The sequence below is a fragment of the Phyllostomus discolor genome, chromosome 6 (genome assembly GCF_004126475.2).
Source record: "Phyllostomus discolor isolate MPI-MPIP mPhyDis1 chromosome 6, mPhyDis1.pri.v3, whole genome shotgun sequence".
In the NCBI taxonomy this organism is placed as follows: Eukaryota; Metazoa; Chordata; class Mammalia; order Chiroptera; family Phyllostomidae; genus Phyllostomus; species Phyllostomus discolor.
Window position 1 is genome coordinate 100364387 of NC_040908.2, and position 22589 is coordinate 100386975.

At 34.4% G+C, this 22589-nt stretch overlaps 1 protein-coding gene and 1 long non-coding RNA gene across 2 annotated transcripts in view; both read left to right on the forward strand.

Annotated features, from left to right (window-relative positions):
• The window catches only part of CNTN5 (contactin 5), a 1221314-nt gene that overhangs the window by 1121591 nt on the left and 77134 nt on the right, over positions 1-22589 (forward strand). The window contains exon 17 of the mRNA XM_028517441.2: positions 20649-20807. Coding sequence (XP_028373242.1) covers positions 20649-20807 — 159 coding nt within the window. The remainder of the gene's footprint in view (positions 1-20648; positions 20808-22589) is intronic.
• Positions 1479-7815, forward strand: LOC118501226. The gene is made up of 3 exons (XR_004903841.1): positions 1479-2622; positions 2735-2874; positions 6296-7815. It is a non-coding gene; the product is annotated as an uncharacterized LOC118501226 (long non-coding RNA).

A 22589-nucleotide genomic window follows, 5' to 3' on the forward strand; every position in this document is an offset into this window, starting at 1 on the left:
ATAGGCAAAAAGGAATGCCAGTTGCAATGCTTAATTGTGTGTTCATTGGGGATGAGACCATGCATTTTGGTTAGACCAAGGCAGTTCCAGGGTAGACTTGGAATGCCAGAGTAATTACTAATGAAGCCCCTTTACACTGAAAATTTTCCTGGTTTAGATGATAAATTATGTGGCTGCCCTTGTAAAGAATGATTATGCTTTTCATGCAATCTGGAAGCTAAAGAGAAAAATAGCTTGGGGGTAAAGGAACAGCATTTAAGATAAGACTTCCAGAGAGAAAGATCCAATAAGCAAATAGATTTGTGTTAATGAAACCCAGGTGAGAAACATTGCAATTGAGATGTAGATTTGAGCGTGATCAGATGGAAATGAAATTACAGAGACAGTGTGTGACAAATGAGAAGGGGAAAAGGCTCAGACTGGAACCTCCAGAAACACTAATGAAGAGGAGGAAGAACATAAAAGGAGATTACAAAGTAGCTACCAGGAGGAAAGCCAAGGTAATGAAGTCATCAGGATAAACTTAAAAAAGAATTTCAGGAAGGAGAAAGTAGGCAATAGTGTCAAATACAAATAAAATAAGAACCAATATGTACCATTGGATTGAGTAATTTGAAAGTATTTGATGACCTTAGTAAGGGAGAATTTAGTGGAATGATGGGTATAATAACGAATTACAGTAGGTGGAGGAAGGCAAGAGGTGGCAAGGCATGATTGGTGGTGCAGTATCTTAAGGAAAGCATGGGCTTTGAAATCAGACAAACCATTTCACATCCCCATAAGCTCCTACTAGTAATGTGACTTTGGGCAGGTTGCTTAACTTGAACCTTGCTCACCTTTCATTCATTCCATTCAATACTTATTTACCAAACATTTATAGAGCATACCTATGTGGCAGGCACTGTTCAAAGAACCAGCTAACCATGGAACTTATGTCCCTGACCTGGGCACATCTTTTAAAAATATAACACAAGTGGTACTACAGACATCTGAGCAGCACATTTTGCTTTCTGATGATAAATTCAATTAAAAATAATGAAAACACTCATTAAGTTCTTTCTGTATGCCAAGCACTGTGCTATAAAGGCTTCATATGAATTATTTCACTTTGTACATTTAGCACATTGTACGAAAACAATATAAAAGGAGTACTATTGTTAGTTCCAATGTGAAGATAAGGAAGCTAAGGCTCACAGAGGTTTATATTTGTCAAATGTCACCCTAGTTAGTGGAAGAATGGTAAATGGAGTCCAGACAGATGGACTTCAAAGTGAGCATTTAAATTAATATACTGCCTCCCATCAATTGCCAAACTGTTTGTTTTATTCATCATTGTGTTCTCTGAACCTACTTAGTTCCTGACACATTACAGTTCTTGACAGCTATTAATAAATATTTGTGAAAGGGAAGAAGGAAGAAAGAGAAGAAGAAAGGAAAGGGAATGAAAAAAAAGAAAGGAGGGAGGGAGGGGGGATGGAAAGGGAGGAGGAGAGAGGAATCCCATATGAAACAAGGAAATGGAGAAACAAGGTCAGCTTAGGAGTTAGAGAATTGTTATCAAGGAGATGATATATGGGTTGGATTAAAGAACATGTAATCATTTGCTAAGCCAAGAAAGAGAACAGAAGATACTCTACACCAACTTGCAAATACAGCACTTTTTTACCTCCATCAGCCTGTAAGGATGGGCCTCCTGTTCTCTAATCCTTCAAAGTACCAAATCTTTGTTTGATCCATAACCAGAAGACTCAACATTATTGATCACCATGTTCATACCCCACAACCTAGATGACCACTAACCTTACTGACAAGTCTGAACTTCTGACCCCTGTTCTTGCCAATTATATAAAATATCAAAATCTAATGACTATTTTCTCAGGATACCTTGTAGAGCTTCTTAGCTAGACACTAGGCTTTGATAGAATGGAATCACTCTGGACAAAATGCCATCAGGAATACTAAGCATCAACGACAACAAATCTCTTCCTCCATGATCTCTTCTTATTCTCTCAATTAAACATTCTTCCAGTTCCCACAATTATGAGAAAAAAACAAAACTCCTAATTGCTTTAAAAAGTGAATAACATTCATTCCATTTCCTCTTACTTTTCTTTCAAATCTTTGTTAATTCATTGTTTTCTGCCCATTTTTGGATGAATTATGCCAAGGATCATGAAAGCAAAACACTACAAAACAAAATGGCATTTTATATTCAGAAGGATGTCCTTAAATTCATGAATATTCCTTAGGCAGAATATTGAAAATACACTTTGTTCATTTGTTTGTTTGAATTGTTTGGAAAGATCACCCTACTTGCTCACTTTTCATAAACTTTGTATGGACACAGCCAAAAGCAAACACCAATCCTTTCTAAGACCTGACCATTTTTTAAACCTGAATACATTGTTTTCTGTGACTGTTACTTAGATTGTTTTAGCATGTCTTTTAGTAATCTGTTTTTATGTGAAGCCTAGAATACAGACTTGTAGAGCACATGAATACAACATGGCCCTTTTTTGATAACACAAATTAATTCATCAAGAACCCAAATTCTAAACAAAAGTTTTGCTGAATGTCAGCCCAATGATTGATCACAACTCCAAGGAAGATGATGAAAAAATGGTGAGTTCACTTTAGTCTCTAACCCAAAATCTTGTTTCATTTCAACCCATGTTCCAAAATTCTGAATTCTTAATTCTTTTCTTACTTTTGTGTAACACCATACAACATGTAGCCTGGTATCTGAATGACTCTTCACTGAACAACACAAGAAACCATGCATATTGAACAGAGAGAGGACTAGAGTTGACTGGAAGAAACATTTACTAACTTTCATTGCAGACTGGATTTTGTCCTCCCAAACACCTGGCAAAGGTAATGTCTCCGTTTCACTAAGTACTTCTTAATTTGGAATTACAAAGACAATTAGCTCTCTAATGAGTTGAAGCAACCGAGGTGAAAGAGTAGGGAAAATACTGAACAGATGATGTCTGTTAATGCCAAGATTTTAAAAAATGACTTATTCTTGGTAAAAAAAAGTTTTTCAAATAGATGATTCAAATCTCTTATTTAAAAAAAAAACTAAAGTGTATAGACCTTATTGCTTGGTATGTATAGGAAAAATCTAATTTGATCAATTATATGTAAAGATTGGCAATCATGAGCACATGGGTTTCTACCCTATGTTATTGACTGAGTGAATCAGTAGATTTTACATTTGGAAACTTGTGGATTATTGCTGAGATCCCCCAAAAGTGAGGGGGATGGGAAAAATAGTTCCTAGCTTTTAAAACACAGTTTGTTAAAAAGAGAAGATATCTTGTGCAAGATTCAAAGTAGGCAGGCATGGTAAAGCTGAGAGATGAAATTGACAGCTAAAGGATTATTTATTACACTGAGAAAATGAAATTAGAATAATCAGGAAAGGTCTGTATTAGTGCTGGATATGAAAAAGCAAGACCTTTGGGTACCAGAGCACTTCGAATGGGAACCAGTTTATAGCCAATGCTCAGAAAATGTTAGTTGAATCTTAAGTCCAATTTAAAAATGACTCAAGTTGTTAAAATGGCTGTGATAGTGACCATTTCACCCAGCCCATACAGTGCAGCATTGAAACAGCAATCCAGGCCAGGGTTTGAATCTCACTCTGACTCCAGCTGGACAACCATAGGCAAGTCATAGTGCCTCATTTGGATTCTTCATTTTTAAATTGGGGATAATAATATCTAGCGTACAGGTTGAATGGGAGAATGAAATGAGATTTCAAGTGGAAAATTGCTTCTCAGTAAATGGTAGCTATTGCTGTTGATATTCTTAAGTAGAGGAAGAATTTTTGTTTCCCTAATCTTTCAGATTAAGGAGTTGCATCCCTGTTCATGGTATGTAAGGTCAGGAAAAATGGTCTAAACTTATCCAGAAAGTGATCCTATCTGATTATTTATTGACTGAAATATTCAATAATATTCTGATTTTTTGTTCATCTTGTACAAGTACAATTTGGTAATGTATTCTAAAAGTTATTGGGAGAATTTTGACTGTTTTGCCTTCCTCAGGGTCAAATTTGCATGTCGATAGGCATCCCTGTGTTCTTGGCCAGTTTAATGTCATCAGGATAAACTATGAAAACACCATCAGGGCCATCTCAGTATATTAAATTAACTGAGTCAATGACGTCTTGCCACACTTTCCTGAAGTGGATTGCTTATATTAACACGTATTTATATGCACCAAACATTCTGTGTGGAGGCACCGGTCCTTGAGCAAAATGCAGTAGCTATCTTAGTATTCAAGGGATGTTCCCATATGTGAAATAACACTGAAGGGCTTCAAGTCCAGTTACACAAATTCACCAGAATAATGACTGAGTCAAAAAAGTTAAATACACAAATTATATTTCATTCTGGAAAATATGTGTAGATGAAGCTACAATAGAGAGGTCATAGTTCTAAGAGAGCTGCTTTCTTATCAGTGACTCTCACCACTGTCATCATTAGCTTGATATTACATAAAATGAACACCAAACATGTATTATTAAATTGACTTAAATCACAGTATCACTATTTTAACACATAAATATGCATTCTGTGAATGTTTGCATGGGACTTTTCATACCTAGTAATAAGCCAGGCAAAAATTAAAGAGCAGAAAGCCTTTAACAACACCACCAAGGACTCTAAAGGATTTGGAAGTACTTATAAAATAAATATTTTGATTTTTTTAAAAAATGAAACCAATAGTATGAATGGCTTTTAAGTTCCTCTAGAATTGTGTCTTAGATTTTGAAACATTCTAGGTAAAAAATACAAAATTACAAGCAAAGAGAATTTTTTATAAACCACACAAGTTAATTATCTATATCAAAATGTCAGCTTTCTCATTTGTCATCATTCTTATTTGGTTAATTTAAGTGTTTATTAATCACAGAAAACTATGGCATAAAACAATTCTATTTGAATTACATGTTTTGTTCAGGAGGTTATTGGTTCATATAATTATTTCTTTTGAGCCAACTCAAGAAATACATCTGTTATTAGGAAACTTCACTTGAAATACTTAATCACCGTTTCAAAGACTTTTTATCACCTGATCTGTATGTATCAGTGAATCAAAGCTGGCGTAATTTGTTTCACCTCAGTTCACAGAATGTTAAGTCAAGCTAATAAGCAACATCGTTCAAACCCCACTGAACAAGATAGTCTGCATTACAGACACTCTCCCTGTAATCCATCCATTATAAGGAACATCTGTTACAAATTATCAACCTCCAGGACTGCTCATTTAAGTGCTTTTCAAGAGCCTACTACCTTCATTTCTCCAAATGAGTTAGATGGAGGCATCGGAATTGTACCAAGTTCACTGTCATCATGGACAGCAGTCATCTATCAGTCCATGCTAAGCTCTAATGGTACACCACATAACAGTAAATGTCTTAGAGTTGTATAGCAAAAATCCTCAAAGTATAAGCCATTGGCCATCAAGAAAGCACTAAGACAGTTTTTTTTCTATGATATCTCAGCCACTGCCTAAAAAGTTAAGCACTTTAGTGAATAATGTTCATTTTTAGGTCTTTGGGGAACTATTGATTTACTCAGTTATTTAATATGTGAAATTAATGATGCAGATATGTTTGTCAATTTCTGTTCATTTATATAACTATGAAACCTGTCCTAATTCCCAAATAGATGTCTTGCAGAACATGTTGTTGATATTAAGAAAAATTATGAAAGAAAATCTACATAAATTAAAATAAGTACAAATTTATATTTCAGAAAAACAAAATATTAAAGAAAGTTTCCTACTTACAATTTAGTCCATAATATTGTCGAGTGCACCTGTCTTAAAGAGAATGGTTTTATAAATGTGTTGCCCTAATGTGTCATTGGAAATAGTTTCAAATTCACTTCATGGTATATTTAGGAAAATAAGTCTCAGGAATATCTATAAATTATTTATAAATGAACAGTGAGACTGGACAAATGTAAAAGTCCATGTAGTCATTTTTTTCTTGATCTTAATCTGCATTGCAGAATTGTAATTACTCAAACACAATAAACCCAATATTGAATTTATAGAAGGCTTTATAGAAACATGGTACCTTGCATATTTTAGCACCTCATATGGTATTTTCCTAAGGATTTCTTTAACTCATCTGTTTTTAGAATTTTTGTAATACTCAATAAATTAATATCAGGATAGCATCTTGGCTATTTAAGATTTTAAATAAACAAGCTGATTATTTAATTTTTTTCTTTCTAGTTTGTACAATAGACCCTAAAATGTCTATTTTCCATTTCAGAAAGATCACCTTCAATGGATGGACAATATCACTTTGATATTGGAATATATATGGAATGTACCACTTCAACTCATTTTGTAATACTACATTAAACACATATGCCTATTTAACTACCTTGAATCTTTGGTTAATTTACCTTTCACGTGAGGTTTGTGATAACTGACCATGAAGTGTTTGTATTTACCTAGAAAAGAACACAAGGATTTTTTAAATAAATATCTTATACACAGTGATGTAGAGTTTCACACTGGTAATTACATGCTTCAGCCAAAAATGGTGCAAGTCATTTTAGTTCACAGCTCACTGGTCTGGACCAATCACACAGCATCTAACCAAAAGGAGTCAGAGTTCCAACGACAATTACATGTTCAAAAATTACACCTACCACTGATGTGGGGAAAAGGTGGTAAAGTTTTTGTCTTTGCTTACAACAGAAGTAGAAGAGTCATCATATTCTCAATGAGACTGCAAGAGACTGATATACTAAGCATCCTCTGAAACTACCACTGTCATTGAAACTACACTGACAACGTCTACCAGCCAACAGTACAATAAAACAACATTGGAAAAGTGATTAATCATCACAATTTACATTTGCCACCAAACCTTATTGCAAAAAAAATTCTCATACATTTTTAGATTTAAATGGATATTCCTCAAAATCCTCCTGCAGTCCCTGAGGGTTTTATCACACTTTTGCTCTATGGTTTTTCAATGGCTTCTTTCCTTTGACATTTCTCATAGTCATCCAATGGCTTCCAGTCACATGCCTAATAAAATCCAATTTATATCATTGCCTTAAAATCTCTCTATGATCTGGTACTATTGATCTCTCCAATGTTATCACCCTCTGTGTTCTCCCTTCATTTTGTTTCAACCATACCAGAATCCTTTCTGGTCCACAAATATGCCAAAACTCATCAAGACTTTGAAAGCTTTTCATTGATGTTCTAAAAAAAAAAACTCTTGCCCATAATATGTATGTGGCTGGTTGGCTTCTTCTTATCTACTTCTCAATTCCTTATCTAATGTTTCCTGCCCCTCTTCCACCAATTTGCACCCCACTTTATTTTCTTTATTGCATTTATTACTATCTGAAATTATCTCATTCATTTGTTCATTGACTGTTTTCTCCTTTATAGAAAGTAAAACTCATAAGGACAGGTAGTTTCTTATCTTATTTACTTCCTTATCCCAGAGTTAGTTTCTTAATATTGTTGAGCAAGTTTAAATGTATGAATGAATGAATATGTAATTCTTTTCCCCAAATACAGTAATTGCATTTTTATAAATCAAGTAAATGGGAAGATTAAGTAGCATATGGAGTAGCAATTTAAAAAGTAATAATCATAGACATTTAATATTAAATATATTTTGATGTGATATGACATGTAAAGAGGCTAGAGAGGCAGACACAGTGAAATATGAGGAAAAACTATTTGTGAATGATGTGGTGGGGAAGGGATTTCAGAATTTACCTAGGGCTGCAACCATGAAATAATTCTTTGAAGCTTGGGCATTTCTGTGTATGTACCTTAAATGCTGTTGAGGGGGCTCCAACTCCTGGCAATCTCATAAATGAGTGCTTTCCACAATGGCTTTCAACAGCCCTGCTCAGCTCCTGTAGACTCGAGCCTAGGGCTTCTTTTATGGAGTCAATACATCCTATACGTGATCTTTCTCTTTTTCTGCTGCCTTTTAATTTCCCAGCATTATTGTCTTTTCCAACAAACCTTGCCTTCCCATTATGTGCCCAAAGTATGACACTTCAGTTTTGTCACTTTTGCCTCAAGCAATAATTCAATCTCAATTTGCTGTAGGACTCATTTGTTCATCTTTTGGCTGCCCAAGGTATCCGCAGGGCTCTCCTTCAATACCATATTTCAAATGAGTCCATTTTTTTCTAGAAGCCTTATTGACAGTCTAACTTTTGCATTTGTACATAGTAATTGGGAATACAAGGGTGTGGATGATCTTAGCCTTGGTCTTTAATGACACATCTTTGCTCTTCGTGACCTTTCCTAATTCTGCCATTGCTGCCCTTCCAATTCTCAGCCTTCTCTTGATTTCTTGGCTGCAGTCTCCATTTGAATTGATGACTGAACCAAGGTAAGCAAAATCTTTAACAATTTTAATGTCTTCATTGCCTATGTTAAAGTTGTCCATTTCTTCTGTAGTGGAAAGTGCAGGTTGGCTGGATAGACTTATTTCAAGCTACAGAGACTGAAGCTGTCAAAATCCTAACAAGAATATGTCAGCAAATATGGAAAACAAAACAATGGCCCATAGGCTGGCAATGTTCAATATGTAGCCCAAGCTTCAAGGAAAGACCTGCCAAGAAGTGCAGTGATTGTAGGACCATATCTGTGATTTCCCACTCGAGTAAATTGATGCTCCGGCTGATACAGACATGTCAGGTATTCAAGCTGGATTCAGAAAATGAAGAGGCACTTGAGATCTAATTGTGAGCATTATTTGGATAACTTAGTTTATGTTTTATAAACTACATTAATGTCTTTGATTACATCAGTTATAGAAAGTTACAGGTTATTCCAAAAGAAATGGGCATGCTTCAGCACCTGATTGTCCTCATGCACAATGTAGTGAAGTCAGGAAGCTACTGTCAGGACAGCATATGGCAACCAAATGGTTTGTTATAGGCAAGGTGACAGACAAGGGTGAATTTTTGTCTCCCAATTTGTTTAATCTCTATGCAGAACATATATGAAAAACTAGGCTATACTCAGAAGAAGGAGTGAAATTGGTGAAAGAAATATCAATAATTTAAGATAATGCAGATGAGACCATCTTACTGACAGAAAGTTTCAATGATTTGAAACAACTTCCAATGAAAGAAGAAAGTGCCAAAATGGGATTGCATTTGAACATCAAGGCAAAAATTATGACTACAGAAGAAATACAGAACTTTAACAAGATAATGCTCTATGAGACCCTCAGCATTCTTTCATCACTCCATCCCACCTTCCACTCCACCCTGTGCTTTGCAGCATATAAACACACATTCTTGCAAGAAGTGTTGACCTAAATATAAAAAGTAAGTGCAAATAGAAAAGATGATTCATATACTGGGTCCTGGCTACATGTAGTATATTTGAAAAAAATTAAATAAAAGTACTAAAGAAAAGCCCTATGTGTCTATTAAGATTTGGGGTTGAATAGAGGATTTAAACTCTCAACTGATACATCAACCAGAAAAGGGCCCAGCACTTTATAATCTTGCCCTCTTTGCAACTGTAGGGCCCTAACTTGCATCCTTGAAGCTTTGCTATATGTATTTTGATCTATAACCTGAGAGATGAAACCTTTGACAACAGCTTTAATCTACTGCAGCAGGCGCCTCACCACACTTACTGAGTCTTCTTCCTAGTCTAACATGGACTTCACTTGCACAGTCACCTGCCACACCTCAGTTAACCTCAACCTGAAATCCATGACTTTGTTGATATCTGTCATGCCAAATTTTAAACTCAGCCACCTCTGTTGCAAACATAGAGCATAGTGAATCTAATGGAACAATGTTGATTCATCCCCTATAAAATCATGTTGCACATTTTATATAAGTTCTCAGTGTTGTTCAGCAATATTAATATTCAACTATTCATTCCCTATCACATGGCTCACAATAACAATTCCTGACCCATTCAGTTCTCTTCCAGCCTCGACTAGCAACTTCCAACCTCTGCACTTCAGTGTTATCACCAGATTTTATTTTAAATGAAATTAACAGCATTAAACTGAAAACAAAACTTCTGATATCCTCCTCCAGATTTCATCTTCATTTTACAATTATTCATCCAATTTATCCAAACATGAAATTCTAAACTAATGCTTTGTTCCAACTTTTGACTCTTCCTTTGAAGAGTCAAATGTCAAATATCAAATGTATTTGTCTACTTCCCATTTATGAACACTTACAGGCTCTGCACTCCCTTCATAAGAAAGTTCAGACTCACTGTCCTGGTGTTCAAGGCCTTCCTTCAACCCCCTTTTCCCAACCTTTAGGAACTTCTGCTACTCTGATCAAACTTAAGCTATCTGCTTTTCCTCTCTTCAAAAACACCCTGAATTTTCCAGTCTTCAGGAATATGTACTGATCCCCCTTTCCTACACACACATACACACACACACAGTCACCTGTTCCATCTTTAAATACCAGCCCAGAGAAACTGTTTTCTTGGAATCCTCACTGAAAAAACCATCCTTCCAGCCACAGTATTTAAAGAGTTTGCTGTGTCCCAGAGATATGAAGTGAACTTCTAAGTTACTTGACTGGACAATGCCAAGGGCTGCATGAGAGCTGAGGTGTCGTGGCATCTAGTCAGCCTCATCATTTAGCTGTCATGTGGAGGCTTCTCCAACCCCTTCAGACCCCTTTTTTAAATGATTGTAGCAATGAAAAACATGCAGAATATGTAATTGTGGGTTTGTAAAAATGGGTTTTAAAATTTTTGATCTAAAGTTTTTTCTCTGATTTCAGTACTTGGTTGAAATTTATTGTCATAAGGATATATTGATTATAATAGTACCTCTTTAATAAGTCCTAAGTCTCTATCCAGAATGATTCTTCCATTATCCTATAGGAAAAATTTTAAATCATTTTAATAATTTCATTGCATGTGTTTACCTATTTGACTTCTAGTCAGCCAGCTGTTCTGTCAGTTTTCCCATTGTCATTTTTCAATTCCAAGGGGGTTTATCTGGAGTAATTCAGTGCTATTGGACATTGTCTTTTTGGGTTGTTTATGTTAATATATAACTAGTCTTAGCACATATAAGGAATTGTTCCAATTTTAATCTTTCATAAACCAAGGGAATTTTCAGCTATCCTTTATATCTTAGGATGCTCCCAATTGCAAGTAATAGAAAGCCCAACTCAAATTGGTTTAAACAATAAGGAAATGTATTTGCTCTCATGACAGGAAGTAGAATTTTTAATTGGTTTACCCAATGTCTCAAGGTTTTTTCAAGGACCAATTTTGGTTCTATCTCTTCACTCTGTCATCTATAATGTTGGCCTTACCCTAAAACTCCTTGTAGTCATAGCCTGACTGCCCATATAATAAAGGCTAAATGCTTTCTTGTTCACTTACAACAGAAGAAAGGATTAGCATATCTCTACAAAGGTGCACCCTTCCATTTGGTTTGGCCAGTTTATACCATATAGTTATTCCAGAACCAGAAATTATCATAAGAACATTTCCATGATCTGATAAGCTTACACCTTGCTTCTTGAACCAATCACTAACATGAGCTGTGAAATTGTCAACATGGACCTAGACTAGACAAGGCCACCCAAATAATTAGATGTGAGTTCCCTACACTTCATGGGGATAAGTGGAGTGAATATTAAGGAGTAAACGGCAAAGTTCATTTAATCTCTATCATACATTTTCTACCTCTAAATCCATTTTCAATCAATACAAAATTATTTGCCCCACTCACAATTTTTAATCCTCTGAAATCTACACTTTTTGTCTATTCTGAACTATGCGAAGTAGTACCATGCTCTAATAAATAGCATGGAATTAAAACTCAGATACATATACAATTAAGAATAAGAATTGAACCCCAGATCTACTATAGAAATGTTTTGTAGCCTTGGGTAAGTCATCTGAACTTTATAAGACTCAGTCTTCTCATTTGGGGAATGGAGACATCAATACCATATTTGCTATAAAGATTAGAGAGAAAACACATAACATTTAGCATGATATCTTCTACCTTATAGGTGGGCAATAAATCACCATCATTTCACCATTTTTTTTCATTTTACATTATAAGCTCCTCAGAAGATAAGAATTCTTTGTTAAATTGCCAACAATAGTACACTTTTTTCCTTTTAAAATTATTTTCACATCTACCCTTCTTTAAAATCAAATGTGATGCATAGGTGATAAAATCAAATGTAGTTCTTGTTTATATTGGTAAAAAAAAAGAAAAAGAAGAAGCATTGTGAATTCATATGACATTGTTAATGTTACTGAGCTAATGAGAGGCATAGCCAGGCTGGTATTGCTATTTACAAAGTACTTTTTACATACAGTATCCTAAGTAATTCTCACAATAATGGATAAGATAAATACTATCATTTGCTTTATAAAAATGTCAAGGAACTGAAACTAATGAGGTTCAGAAACCTGCACAAAGCTCTTAACATAAAAAAGTCAAAACTGGAATAAGATTCTTCTGACTCTATCCAAATATCTTTTCTTTAGATCAGTTTTTCTTGAAATAGAAGGTGCATAAAAACTTCCTAGGCATCTTGCACAAATTACGATTCTGAGGCTCTATTCACAGAAATTGCAATTTGGTTGCTATTGAGAACAGCCAAGGAATCTACATTTTTTTTTACAAACATGCCAGAGATTTTGTTGCTAATCAAAGTCTGAATGACACTAATAGCCTGCTTCTGTTTTTGTTGTTGTTTAGAAGCCACCATGATCAGATGGGTAGCTAATTAGTAGCATTTAACAAAGAAGATCCAACATAATTAGAATCTTACTTTTTAATATATAGTAAGATTTTTTTAGAGTAGTACTCTGATTTTGTAAAAATATATTACTCTTTCTCATATCTTGATGGGTCAAAAGTGAAAACATACAAAATAACTCAATGGCTATGCTAGGCTGTTAAGTTAATAAAAAAGTATTCATTCAATCATTTATTATAAATCTGGATTTATAATAAGCTACATGCCAAACACTGTACTAGGCATTGGGAATGCAGTAGTGAGCAAATTACAAGCACAATTCCAGTTCTCTTGTGCCTAAAACCTAAAAAGGAAAGCCAGCATTAATAAAAGACTCATGTAAATAAGTAGAAGGCTTCAGCTGTGATTTCCACTATGAATGACAGATACATGATGCCATGAATGTATAATGGAGTGATTTTACCCAGGTAGGGCATTCAGAGAAAGTCTCCTCCAGGGAAGTGAAACTAAAGCAGAGATTTGAAATTTGAAGTATAAACGGGTGTTAAATAGGCAAAGTGGACAGAGACAAGAATTTTATGCTAAGAAACTATGTAACATGGATGACAGGTATGTAGGTGTGTAGGTGGGTAAGTAAACAAGTAGGTAATAATAATGAATATGATGATGATGGGTAGATATGATAAATGTGAGCTTTACCAAATTCATTGAAAACACAATTGTTTTTGAAGAAAATAATTTGAGCTGTTTATCTCTCATTTCAATCCTTAACTACCCCTCATAAAGAAGAGTTGGTTATTCTCATGGTATTGAGAACAGTGGGAAAGGGTCACTTAAATTGGTAAATCTAAGAAATCTAAGAAGGCCCTTAGATTTCATGAGGAGCAGGATGGTAAGGAAGCATCTGAAGGGAAGTTAAAGAAAGAAAGATGCAATACCAGTTGCAGTTACACTTCACCAGCCTGGTATGTCAACTCTATGTCAGGAGACACTTTTAGCATAAAAATAAATATACTATCAATAACACCATGCTTCCTAAATAAGGTTGTAACTTAGTTCTTCATAATTCTATTCTAAAGGTAATGATATCAACAACCAATGATTAATAAGGTGATGAGCTATAGAACATTTATTCACATTGTTACTTTTTAATGAAATGTTTTATTGTTATTTATAGATAGGTTTTTTATTTGTGTCTACACAAATAAAACTTATCTATTTATAGATAGGTTTTTGTACTGAATGGTTCATTGCATATAATTTAACTACATGATAAACTAAAAAGTATTCTTTGTGGCCTGAATTATTGAATTTATTCCACAGCATTAATCCAATCTTCTAAACAGGGGCTAAGTTTCCTCTACACTTGGTATCAGAAGACATATTCAAGACTTTGCTTCCATGAATCATTGCCATGTCTCCCTCCTTCTTTCCACAACAAATTCCTACATGTGCTTAGAAAGTAAGGTATATCTGTCCCCAAGCAATATTTATCAGCTTAAAAAATAGAACCAATTTAAGATGCCATGGCATGTTTGGCACCAAATTTTTCATTTTATTTTTAAACAGTTAACCTGCTTAAAGTTTTGAATCTCAACAAGTTAAATTTCTCACATAAAAGTTCTATGTGAGAAAAATGACAGGAAAGTCCCCCAAATCAAATAAAAATGAAAAAAAAACTGAACAGATACTCAGTGTAAAAAAAAAACAAAACGTGACAATAGGAATAATTGTTGAATCTGTAGGTGTCAGCACTGGGAAGAGAGTGTGATCCTAACTTGTGGGAAAGAGCCAGAAAAGCTGTTGTGCAAGAGGAGTCACTCTCAGCTTTAGGGAGACATTTTTAATAATTATTCCTCAGAAGGGTTGTACAGTTACACCACAAGTACCATAATGCCTGGCACCACAAGTGGTTATCTAAAAGGAGAATGGGCAATAATTTTACAAGAAGTCAGTATTCGCTTTCCTGATTGTTACCACATTAAATTGTCATAATTTGCTTTGAATGTGGAATATTACTCTACTGATGTCAATACTAAAGTTGGCCCCTGCTTCACCTCCTTCTCCCTCCAAACAAGGAGGACCGTTTTGGTCTTTTATTTATTTTTTTTTGAAAAGGAGTTTTTCTATTTCAAATATACCTTTCTCATCTGAAAAATAATAGATTAGAACTAGATGACCCTAGTAATTTAAAATCCCCTGGCTATATAACATTGCTTAACTACTTTATCCTTAGTTTTTTTCTTTCTTGTCACCAGGGTAACAATCACAGCTTTATTGTTACGCTGGTGACATGAAAAAAAACGTACATTTTATTTGGTTTTTCAGGAGGTCAAAGAAATGAGTCAATGTGATAGCAATCTATTAGCAAACCTGGGGACCCCATGATGGAAAGAAGATCAAATGCATGAGGACATGGCTCCTGCTAGGGCCTTTGTGCTCCATCATTTGCTCAGACATCTTCACCTTGAATAAATAATGAAATCGTGTCCATTTTTCTAACTTTTTTACTTCCACATAAAATATTTATGTTAGTGATCCTATATAATAGCACTGTCAATGGGGGGATGCGAGGGGGCCTTTCCAGATTCTCGCTCATCTGACACTGCTAAGTACAGCATTAATGAGATTTTGTTAAATGAGTGGCATCTGTGTACATTAGACACTAGCTACTGTCACACATTTGTCATCTCTCAGATATTTACCTTTTATTAATGTTTTCAAAGATGTCTTCTGTAAATTAGTGGTAAAATCATTTGAAGAGATCATTTACTTCATGATTTTTTATAGTCAAAAGATGGTAAAATATGATCATCATTAACAGGCCTTGAAGACAAAGGTATTGATTGTATTATTATAAGATTAATGTAATTCATTCCAAAATATATACAAGAAGCTAACTGCAGCCAACACTTGATATATCTAAAAATATGCTTTTATTATAGATAGAACATTGATAAACCAATACTAATATAATAACTATACATTTCATTTATATTTTGGTTGGAAACTATTTATCTTAAAAGGTAAATCATACCAGTTTTCTATAATATTTTACAATAATATATTTATAAAAATCTTTCATATTTACAAGAATTTAGAAAATTGATGTTCATAGTAAGTTTCTAATAATAATGGGTCTTATTAAATCATATGAGAAGGTTTATATTCTTCACTCATGGAGCTACTCTGTCATTTTTATTATCACCTCTTTCTTAGCTTGACAAAAAAACTGTTAATTCAAATATATTTTGATATAACAAATTAAAAAGCTATCACACTGGATCTTTGTCTTGTACAACAATAATTTTAAAACATCTTTTACTTGTTAATTGTTAGACAACATTTCAAACTCAAAATGTAATACTTTCTGCCCTTTTTTCCATTTTTCTTTCATCTTTTCATCAATAAAAATTTATTGGAGAATTAATATATGCCAAGTACCATGTTGAATATTTCAACAAATGGAAATTACAAAAAGTAATTATAACTAATGTAGAAAGCATTATAATGAGATGTAAAATATAATCCCAAGCACTTGATCATAAATTATCAGGGCCGAACATTTGTTTTTCATAAAAAATCTGTCTGCCACTGGATTTCACACAGCTGGGACTGGAACCGTATTTTGTCCTCCTGTAGAGCATTCATCTGCCCACCAGCATCTCCCATCACTCAGCACAGTGCTTTATACATACTCGCCATTTAGTAAATGTTTAGTGAAATAGAATAGACTTAGACTAGGTCATACTATAATGATATGGAGCCTTTCTTTAAAATAATGACTTTTAAAAATAATTTTAGAAGTAATACTTGATTACAGTACAGAATTTGAAAATCCAGACAAGTATAAAGAATGCAATTTAAATCACCCACATCCCTACCTCCAAGCAATGACTACTGCCATGTATACCTTAACACCATTTTTCCAGTCTCTTTTTTACATATTTCGCAAATTACTGTTTATGCACTTATATTTACATATAATGTTGCATTCCACTTTTTTCACATATGTGGTAAACATTTCTTATCTCATTAAATAGTTTGCTATATTAGGAAGTTTAATGGCTACCTAATATTTTATCATGGGATTTTATTATTTGAGCATTACATGATTATTGGACTTCTTTACAATATTTGTAATTACAGAAAATTGTATAGCCACAGTCAGTATCCTGCATAAGGAAATCTTCTTCACCATCACTGATGATTTTGCTATGGACTATATTTGGGGAAATAGCCACATATAGACAAAAATGTTTGGGAGTTTATCAATTATATTATAAATTCTATTTTTTATTCCAGCTTAAGTTTTTTTAGTTAGTGTAATTATCTACTACCTATTATTAAAAGAAACATACCTTTTAAGAGAACTAATTTAAATATTTTATAGAGTTTTAGTACTCAGAAAGGCAAATAACTTTATTTAAGTTAGTGAAGTTATTTTCCACAATATTGCATATCATATAGGTGGTTGTTAACAAATGCTTTTTGCAGAGGTAAATAAATATAATTGCTGAATTGAACAGAATAAATGGAACAATACAGAAAACCTCAACAAATGAATTATGTTGATAATTATCTGTTTGAATATATTCCTAAATTTCAAGTCTGTTTTCATAGCATCTTGAAGATCCTTCTACAAATTTCCTATCTATGAACAAAATCAAATCAAACTATTTTGAAGTTTGTTCCAATAATTGCTGCCCCAACACTCAGTGGTTTAAAACATCGATCTATTTTTTGTCCTCATGATGTTTGCAGCTGACAGACACAGTCAGGTTCTTATTTGGGATTTCTCATGCACATGAGCCTTGTGGTGGCTAAAGCTCAAGTCATTCATAGGTTTCATCACTCCCAGGTCTTGTGCTTAAGCAGGAAAGCCTGGAATAGATGGGGGCCAGTTGGACCTTCCTTTCTCCATGAGTCTCTCCAATTACATGGCTTGGACTTCCTCACAGAATGGCAGCCTCTATTTAATCAGACTTCTAACTAAGCAGATGGATTTTCCCAAAAGCATTCCACAAGACCTGGGATGAAGCTGCACAACTGCTTACAATTTCTCCTCAAAAGTCAAGCAATGTCACTGATATCACTGTCTTTTGGGTGGAATGTTCACAGTCTAGCCCAGATTCAAGAAAGTGAAAGAACAGTAAGCTTTACCTTTCAGTAACAGAATGACTTGCATGGAAAGGCAGGAAATGGAGTGAAGGTGGCCACAAGCTGCCACAAAGTCATAATCTGCTTCTTCAATGCCATCTGTCTCCCTACCACATAATTTAAATGTGCCTTTCTCTGTCACATGCTCTTTCTTTTCCTTTTCTTTCTTCAAATGAAATGACTCCCTAGATAAACAGTAAAAGGAGATGGGAACCGAAGGGCTAAATATCAGTAATACTGTTCACTGCCCCAGGGACTTAGGCAAATAACTTCTCATTAGAATTGACTCTCTGATACCTACCACCTAGTATTACACCTAACACATAATATGGTTATTGACTAAATAATTTATCTGTCAATTATTAACTAAACAATCTCTTGGAGATTCCATTATATCCTCTATGAAGTAGGGACAATAAGGCCCACCCAGGGACATAGAAATACACGAACAAGTTAATGTTTGCAAAATACTTAATACGGACACAGAAAGGATATGGTAGCTGTTAGTATTATTATTACAATTCACAGTCTTATCATTATTATATTCTCATTACAGTCACTCCTTCCTATCCCTGTCACCACACTCTAATAACTTGTTAAACATTTTCTTCAGCACCTGGACCTCATTTATTTTCCCTATTTTACCCCTAGTCACTGTTTCAATGCTTCAAACATTCATACAGGGGGCACCTCAAAAATACTCTTCTCTAAGTCCTTGGCCTTTCAGCCCTAGTAATCATATTCTCCACCTCACTCCAGATGAACACAAATTCTTATTCAAAAATATCCTACAAATTACACAGTTTTTCTCCTCATAACACAAGTTCCAGTTCTTATATTTTCCCTCATAATAACCTGGTTTCCCTGATTCCTTGTTTTTATTCTAGTCTGTCAACACCATTCTGACTTCCCTTGACTCCTAGCCCACCTTTGATGATAAGCCACACCAAATTTATAAACTCATAAACCTGCACGGACCCAATGAACTGCTGTGTCTGGCCCTGGTCCTGGCTTTCCAGCCTGACCTTGCCAAGTCACTTCCATTTCAAAATGATGGTATTAAACCAAATTTGAACTGCAATACTCTTCTAAAATATGTGTATCTCATGTCTTTCCTCTTTTATCATTTACTTATTCCAGTCATTTCCCATTCTTTTCTAACTCCCAGTCCCATTTTCATCCAATCACTTTTCCTTATTGAAGTTGATTTTTTCCTTTTAAATGAAAAAAAAGAATGAGAACCTTCACAAATGAGCTCTCTCAACTGCCCTTATTGCCATCTCAAAAGTTTCTTTCCAGATTTGACTGTATGACCTGAAACAATAAAAATCCCAGAAGAAAATATAGTGAGTAAGCTTCTCGAAAAAAAAAAGTTTCTTTCCATATTTTTTGTTTCTTTCTTCATTTATTTTAGAGGAAAAAACTGCCACTTCCCCTGATTACTTTCTACGCTTTTGCCTACCATCCCAATATTTTGTCACCTTCTTGATGGAATAGTCCTTGTCTTCTAAGTCTCTGGTCTCTGCTATCTGCTGCTGGTTCTTCTCAATCTTGATAAAACTACTAATTTCTTATTTCCTGAAAATGCAATTTCCCAAAGAAGTTTTTAAACTCTTCATCTCATTGCCCTTTCCCTGTTGAAATTTTCTACCAACAGGTCTTTTCTAATCATGTCCATTTCTTTAGCAATGCACCATTTCTTGGCTCCTTATAATTCCAGTTCCACCCTTTCTGCTCAGACTTCATAATCACCAGACCCAAACAGCAACTTGCTACACAAGACTAATTCAGAAAATAAAGTACTTAAGGGCAGAGTTTTTTAGTTGGAAATAAAAGCATCCTCATAGATTGAATTGTCCATATTAGGAAATAGAAGAATGTCAATAAGAAAACTGATTGCTTTTAGCCAATAAAATATAAGTACATATTTTTAAATGCTATTAGAAATCATTATTTTGGAAGTAATAATATAAAGGTATACTCCTCTTTATGACAGATCATGGCTGTTTCTTCAGCTAGAGTCTATGTACATTACATAGCTTGACTGTCACTTTTATACATAGTTTTCATGATCAAAAGGGAAATAATCTTTTCTCATTTACTGTACTCCCCACCCAAAAATAACAATAATAACAACAACAATAATAATGTAATCACACTTTTAACTTCTCACAAAAATTTCTATGCCTCATTTCCAGTATTTACTCTTCCTTGGTCTGCATACTGACGATTTCAGAGTCTTTTGTATTTCCCCTCTTAGAGCTTAAGCTATTTGATATTCACATTACAGTATTTGCACATTTTAGGTTCCCTGAACTTGAAAAGTAGCCCACACACCTATACCTCCTTAGTAATAATGGGATCGTTTTTGTGCCCAACAGCATTGCCTATCACTTTCTGTTGCTCTCGGCAGGCTGTGATTGATTTCAATTTCCAGAGTTGATATTGACATTTTTGTGTTGGGTTCTAATTATTTTTTTCTTTTCATTTGAAATACAATGTTAATTGTTAGTTTCCTCTGAACACAGTGCTAGAAAAAAGTCAAATCCATAATTATTTTAACCCCAGAAATCATAGAAACCAGCTTGCATCCCATCACTTTTTATTTCCAATTTTTATCACTAAATATGTGTATAATTAAGACAATGACAGAGTTTGATTGAGTCCCCATGGGAAACACAATTTCTCATGACTCCTCACCATGCCTTGAACTTCACTTTATCCATTCTCTTTCATCCATAGGCCCCCCAGGCCCACCGGGGATAGTGATCGTTGAGGAAATCACAGAAAGCACAGCCACACTCTCCTGGAGTCCAGCAGCTGACAACCACAGCCCCATCTCCTCCTACAACCTGCAGGCTCGCAGCCCCTTCTCTCTGGGCTGGCAAACAGTGAAAACAGGTAAGAGGTTCTAAGGCAGTGTCAAGTATAAACAGAGCAGCTTCCCATCATGAGCTATTTTATATATTAATATATGTGCTAAGCATCTCAGTAGGATCATTCTGGATTCTTGAAACTTCGTTATTTATTAGAATATTATCACGTATTTACTTCTTTTAATAAAGCTACCTTGCTTTCCTCTCTTCTCAATTCCCTGGGAGGAACCACATCATTTATATTTGTTTGTTTGCTTATTGAAATAATTTTAGACTCACACAGAAGCTGCAAAAACAATACAGAGATTTCCTGTGGACCCAGCCCTCAGCTTGCCCCAGTGATAATATTTTATACAACAATGGTACAATCATCAAACCAGAAAACTGACATTAGGACAATGCTATTAACTAAACTATAGACTATATTCAAATTTCACCAATTTGTGTTAACTATTTTTTAGTGTACAGTTCTATAAAATTGTATTGTATAGATTTGTCACCCCCAAGATACTCAGAGAACTATTCCATGACTCCAGTTTCCTGTGCTAACACTTCACATCACACATAAAAAAAAATCTAACATAAAATCACATCATTTAAAACAATGCAGAATTTTAATGTATACTTCTAAGATGTTTGAATTATATTTGCACTATTAAAAAATATTTCTTCCCTGATGGTTTCCATTTCATCTTATAACTAAATTTCCCCTACTTCTCCAAATGTGGCTGTCTTCAAGGTTATGTGACATTACACTATCTTGATAGTTATTAGAAATGTATTTAATAAGTTCATATTTGACAAGTATACAATGTCTATACAATGTAGTCTTCAGTTGCAGTTGTCTGTACTGAGTAGGGAGTTGTCATTTTGTTTTACTATCTAAATATAATAGGTTCATGTATACATATATAAACTTTGAATTTTTGGTACAAGGTAGAGTCAAATGAAATTGTATTTTGGGGGAAGCTCAAGAATTTGAACTAAATGTTAACTTTAGGGTTATTGGCTTACTTTAGAAGTCCCTACTATAAAGTTGCATCTTTATCTTTCAAATCTAATTTAATTGCTGGAAACAATTTTTAAGTTAGGAGATTTTTTAAACTCAGTTCAGCAACACTTATTTTAAAAATCTATGATTGCAATGTGTTTATAAAAAATAGAAATTTTTCATAAATACATTTTTTGTAAGTGACCAATTTTGTTTGCCTTGATAGTAATAGGGCTTTAGCAAGATGTCTCTTCACCTAATGAAGTCATTTGTTTTTCCAAAACTCAATATCTCTTGGAGCTACTGGTAGAGATGTGCTGTCAAAAAACAGTGGTCAATTTTTGCACACTCTAAAGTAGGTTTTAAATGCCTTCTGGTTTTTGCCCCTACACAATCTGACCACAACTTCTTTCATGCCCATGACAGGGAATGAAATCCCTTCAGAGCCACATCAGCTCCACTGGGATGGACCTTTTGTTTCAATATGTGTTTTCTCATCTAAAACAATTTCAGTAAAGACCAGCTCTAATGCATAAATATTAGAAGAAAATTATGGCTCTGGAGTTTGAACTCTCTAATAAAATTAATGCAATTCATAAGCCAGTATTTAAAAAGCACTTAAGATTCCTTCATACACCAACTTCCAGCCAAGATGGAGGCATAGGTAGATACATTTTGCCTCCTTGCATGACCAATAGAAGACAAAACAAATTTAAAATAAAAAAATATCCAAAACTGCCAGAAAACCAAACTGTATGGATATAGTTCGATTGGGATACAGTTCCATACAGTACTGTGTGGAAGTCCCACAACCAA